We start from the raw sequence: 6,000 nt of genomic DNA, 5'->3' as shown, positions 1-6,000 counted from the left end.
GGGTGGTAGGAAAGGCAAGAATTTACAATTTCTAGGTACAGCTTTAATTTAAAAAAAAAACGAAGTTTAGTGACAAAGTTGCTTTAAAATCATTTGTTTTTTTTAAAAAGTAGCACAATCATCCATCCAGTTACCAGTTTGTGTCAATTATTCAGGAAACAAGATTGCATAAATGTTATATGTTACAACACTCCTCTGCTAAATCATGTCTCTGACAAATGCATTTGGAAATTGATCAATTGAATATTTTTCAGTCAAAGATTTTTAAAATGGGAACTTATTTTACTACACAAAAGTAAATAAATTGTAATTGGATAACGCCATAAAGCAAACTGGATTCTGCATTCTTTGATAATCACGTCTACTAATAGACTAACAATTGCTCTTCAATCCTTTTGAACTAAGTCACAGGCATTTGCAAAGGCAACTGATAAACATCTTCAGCTTCAAGTGTATACGAAGCTTAAAATCATTTGGAATAGGTCATTGCCTAATTTTTTATTTTATTTTTTATCTCCAATTTTAGGTTTATTGTACAGTTCTAGTAGTAGACTAAGACTATAAAATCCACTACCGCCATTTCTCTACATTCCCTATATAATCAGCAGTCGAGTTGTCCATATCCAGTTTGTGATTTGCATGTTTTGCTCGCAAGATTTTCCGTTGTTCCTGGCGCTTCCGTCTTGCTTCCTGGTGTTCTTTTTGTCTCATAAATTGATATCTTTGTAAGAAAAGGTCTTTTGCATATTCATATAACTCCATGTCTAGAAAATTCAATGTCTCTATACGTGTCTGTGTCAGGTCGTCTATCTCCACGCTTGACGCCCTCGTGCTATTGAACTGAGTGAAAGGAGAGATGAAGTTCATGTTAAAAGTTTTTTCGAAAAGATATTGGGTCTTCCTTTGGAATTCTGTCAGACCAAAAAAAGCCATGCGCTTGAGGTTTTCCTTGGCGCTGTCAAGAAGAACCTTGTTTCGCTGCTCCTCTGGCATTACAGATAGGTTGTAGCATCCTACCAAGCTCAAATCAGCCAACATACGAACTTGTCTGTTATTGGCTAAATTATAGGGGCAATCCATAAACTCCTTTAAAGAACAGCCTGACCAATCATCTCCAGCGTAACAGCTAGGCAATTCATCTGAGGTTGGGGATCTTCCATCACATACATGGAGAGAAGCCTTCCAGGTCGCTCCTCTCTGGACATGTCTCCATTCACTTAGATATCGAGAAACAGGATCACGGAGGATGGTTATGTAGTAGAAGTTCCTGTAAAACATAAAGAAACTAATACTTAATTTGGATACCTGAGATAAGTGCTTTCTTTGATAAATAATGATGATCATCAACACAGTCAAGACAAATATCCAAACAACAAAAATACAGGTAAAGGAGTTACATTTTTTTTTTTTTTATGAAATCTAGGAGCGTACTAAAATATTGATTCACTAGGTTTACAAAACTGAAAAATTTAAGGCCTTGACTAGGGTGGACTGGTGAAACACGTTTTTTTCTGGATTTACAAATGAAATACCAAGCAGGTGCTCTTTGACTACAACTTCATTTTTATTTTCAATTCTGAATGGAGTGTGGCCTTAGGTTATAATGGCTAGATCTGATTTAAAAAAAAATAAAAACACATTTACCATATTTTCAGCCACAGAAACACTATTCTTTTTGGAGCCAGGCTTTCAGAATCCTCATCCCCTAGCTCCTATAATTCTGCACAGAACTTAAGGTCAAACCCCTAATGATGTGATGCTTCTCCTGCAGTATAGGTGCTTCCCATTTAAGTCTACATGACCAGGTTTTAGATAATTGGTAAACATGCCCTTTAAATATATATATATACAACAGAAGCAAATAATAATGAGTGCAATAATGTTTGTCTATCTAATTATTCAAACTATATATTTTTTTAAAGTAAAATTCCACTATTATTTTACTTTATAGCACATGGCCATAGAAAGTTGGGAGCTTTCAAGATTGTACCATTGGGTACTACAGATAACTATTTATTAATTATCACACCTTGGGTACATTTTGTATTACACTGTACAGTAAAACAGGCATTAATGAACTAACAATAAAGAAAATTGGTATCTATAATGACTTTAAAGTGTTTATTTACATCTGCTCAGATCTGCCAAGAACCAGGTCTTCAATGCCCAAAAGTGATCACTGCTGTTATCTAACTTCTGAAAATCTCTTATGCCGCATACACACGATCACACATTCCGACAACATGGGATTTTTTCTGATGCATTTTGTCTCAAACTTGTCTTGCATAAACACAGTCGCACAAAGTTGTCGGAATTTCCGAACATTGAGAACGCGGTGACGTATAACACGTACGACGGGCCAAGAAAAATGAAGTTCAATAGCCAGTGCAGCTCTTCTGCTTGATTCCGAACATGCGTGGAACTTTGTGCATTGGAATTGCGTACACACGATCGGAATTTACGCAAACAGATTTTGTTGTTGGAAAATTTGAGAACCAGATCTCAAATTTTGTGCGACGGAAATTCTGGTGGGAACTGTCCGATAAGGCCTACACACGGTCGGAATTTCCGACAACAAGCTCCAATCGCGCATTTGCCGCCGGAAAGTCCGACCGTGTGTACGTGGCATAACTCACAGCAGCCATCATGGACCTTGGATCAGACAGCCTTTCTGGGTTCCTATCCACTTCCATATTGCTTTAAAACATGATTAAGAAGCGTTAGATTCTTACTTCAGCTCTAAGTACTACTTGGCATGTTGTAGGTCCTGATACTAAACACACATTGGGGTTGACTTTGTAAAGGCAAATCGACTGTTCACTTTGCAAGGAAAAATCCCCCCGAGAGCTTAGTGAATTGGGTGAAGCTCTGCTGACTTCCATCATCCAATCATGTGCAAGCAAAAATACAGTTTTTTTCCCTTGCACATGATTGGGTATTCTTTGGAGAAAGACCCCTTTAGAAGGTGCAATTTCCCTTGAAAAGTGAACAGCCTATTTGCTATAGTAAATCAACCCCACTATCTCTCATCCAAATCATTTTTAGAAGCTTGACCCTGAAGTAATCACATACCCCCTCTTTCCTGCTTTGTCAGGTCTAAAAGCAACAGTACATAAGTACCCGATGTCTAATAGACTTAACCCGAGAGCTCTAGAACTGTGCATCATAAATCATACGTATTTTTCATATTATACCTGCAATAAATCTTATAATAATCTTTATAGAATGCAGCTTTGTGTATGAGCTTAATGTACCATAATTCACTGACCACATTTATTCTGCTCATGTCTTGAAAGCACTTACTCTACAACCAATGTGTTTATACATGACTATAACAATAATTAGCAATGTTCAAGTTTATGTCCATTCATCCTTTGAGCAAAATTCTGCATACAGCTGAGCTTAGTCTGCAGACAGCACAATGAATAATAAATAGTGGCAGCCAGACACGTTGGCTAAACACAGCAGAATTCTTGTCTCATAATCCAGTTTTTATAGATAAGTGCACTGATATATAAAAACGAAATTAAAATTCATGTTCCCTATTATTCTTTCATCTCATATTGTAATACATGCAAGCAAGTCTAGATTTAATCAGCTGTATGCAGCCATCTCCAGAATATGTATATTAAAGAATTTTTTGATCAAAATGTAGTGAAAATGAAATTATGTTTATGATAATGCAGTATGAGAAGCCTAGTGTTAATTTAATCCAGCAAGAGCTAATATTCGGATATTAAATTTTTATACAAAAACGAAAACATGCGCTTCTTAACTTTTACCACTAGATGTCCCCAGTCAACTCTGAATTAAATTTTAATTTACAATCTGTTCACCTATGCAGCACAATATTGAGTGGCTCTTTGTGCAGGATAAGCACATTCAGTTTTTATTAGAAATGCTAGATAGGTTTAGTGAGATATAACTGGAACACCACACCATGCAATGTCTAACAGCATTAGTGAGACTCCTTGCATCATTAATCTTTAACAATGAGGCCCTGCCCAAAACCATCCAACCTTCACATGCCATAAAAAGGCATTATCTATTGCAATGGTTTGCCTGGATGTATAAATTGCAGACTGCTGACAAAACACATATAGCTTTAATTGCAGCATCATCGGGATCAGCTAAAATTTCATGCCAAATAGTTTCCTGATTCGCTCATTTGCATTGATGGTGGTTCGGGTTACTTGAAATAACTCTAAAATGCTGCTGTGCAAATTTTTTTTTTTTTCATTTAATTATATAGCATTAACAAATACTGCAGCACCTAACCGAATACACAGAAACAGTTATGCCAGCCTTGCCACTATCATTCACTGTCATACAGACCCATACAGTCCAAACTGGGCAGAGACGAATTAGTGTATTGTTATGTTTTGGGTTTGGGGGAGAAAACGACAACGCCCAAAGGAACTCAACACAATCACAGGGAGACCATGCAAACTCCATGCAGACAGGGCGAAAACTGAACCCCTTATCACCGCACTGAAAGGAAACAATGCTTGTCACTAAGCTGTTTATTAATATGCTCTAATATTGGTTTAAAGGGTCAGTCCACCTAAGATTGGTTCAGAAGAGATATCTGGATTTTTTTTTGGATTCTTTGTGGGTGAGATCTCTGCATTTCAGTTCCTGGGTTTGCACACCTGTTGTTGCTATTATGACCGGTCCCATTCTCCCTGTGGCTCATTTTAGCTTTTCCTATAAATAAGGAATAGGAATCAAATTGGGTAAGCAAAGGTGTGCAGGAATGCCCCAAAAATTTCTAGGTGGCCAGGAACCAAATCAGATACTATGGTAGGTAATGCATAGCTCCCAACTGTCCCAAATTTAGAGGCAATGTCCCTGATTTGGAACAAAAGTCCCTCATTCCTCCTCATTTGTCCCTCATGTTGGTCTGATCTATATAGTTGTATATAAAATGCACTTTTTTTTATCTTTCAAAAAGTGTTTCCTAGTGCTAAAGATTTTATCCAATTTCTAAATTGCTGCATTTGTAATTGTCAAGAGCTAATATAAAGAAATAGTAGTGGTAAAAAATAAGCATTTGTGGGTTTAACTAATATTTTTTTTTGTATAATTCTCCTTTAAGGGGGCGTGGCAGAGGGGTGTGTCCTATGCCTACATACTTTTGCTAAGGCTACTTTCACACTGAGGCGCTGGTGGTAAAACGCCGATATATTTAGCGGCACTTTACCGTCGTTTTAGCGGCACTTTTCGGACACTAGCGGGGCAGTTTTAACCCCCGCTAGTGGCCGAAAAAGGGTTAAAACAGCACATTTTGCAGGCAGGTTTGGAGCGCTGCCCCATTGTTTTCAATGGGAAGGGGTGCTTTAGGAGCTGTAAATACACCACTTCTACAGCGCTCCAAAGATGCAGCTTGCAGGACATTTTTCAGCGTCCTGCAAGTGCACCGCTCCAGTGTGAAAGCCCCCAGGGCTTTCACACTGGAGACACAACAGCAGCTGTTTCAGGGCGCTTTGCAGGTGCTATATTTAGCACTCTAGCGCCTGCAAAGCGCCTCAGTGTGAAAGGAGCCTAATAGGTGTCCCTCGTTCCCATCTCAAAAGGTTGGGCAGTATGGGTAATGCTTGATGCTAGAGTATCTAAGACACATACTTTATGTTCCACAATAAATCAGAATATCATTTTCTTTGTGCTCTTATTTAACCGCTTGCCCTCTGGAAGATTTAGCACAGCCCCCCCCCCCCCCCCCCACAATCAGGCCTTTTTTTGAGCTTTAGGGCCGGTTCACACTGCAGGCGCGGCGAGGCGTCTCCGACTTGCCTCGCCGCGACTTGCGGCGACCTCAGCGGCGACTTGCAGAGGACTTCTGTATAGAAGTCAATGCAAGTCGCCCCCGAGGTCGCCCAGAAGTAGTACAGGAACCTTTTTTCTGAGTCGGAGCGACTCGAGTCGCTCCTCTCAGAACGGTTCCATTGTACAGAACGGGGGCGACTTGCGGGAGCGAGGCGAGGCGAGTCGTGTCGCCTC

At 39.2% G+C, this 6,000-nt stretch overlaps 1 protein-coding gene across 1 annotated transcript in view; it reads right to left on the bottom strand.

Annotated features, from left to right (window-relative positions):
• Positions 1 to 412: 412 nt before the first annotated feature.
• Positions 413 to 6,000, bottom strand: part of HS6ST2 (heparan sulfate 6-O-sulfotransferase 2) — a 472,361-nt gene continuing 466,773 nt past the window's right edge. Inside the window, exon 2 of the mRNA XM_077493332.1 lies at positions 413 to 1,267. Coding sequence (XP_077349458.1) covers positions 571 to 1,267 — 697 coding nt within the window. The 3' untranslated portion in view covers positions 413 to 570. The remainder of the gene's footprint in view (positions 1,268 to 6,000) is intronic.

The sequence above is a fragment of the Lithobates pipiens genome, unplaced genomic scaffold (genome assembly GCF_037356315.1).
Source record: "Lithobates pipiens isolate NorthernLeopardFrog02 unplaced genomic scaffold, aLitPip1_a1.2 Scaffold_1, whole genome shotgun sequence".
Classification (NCBI taxonomy): Eukaryota; Metazoa; Chordata; class Amphibia; order Anura; family Ranidae; genus Lithobates; species Lithobates pipiens.
Note: the sequence above shows the minus strand (reverse complement) of the source record. Positions and strands in the feature narration are given on the sequence as shown.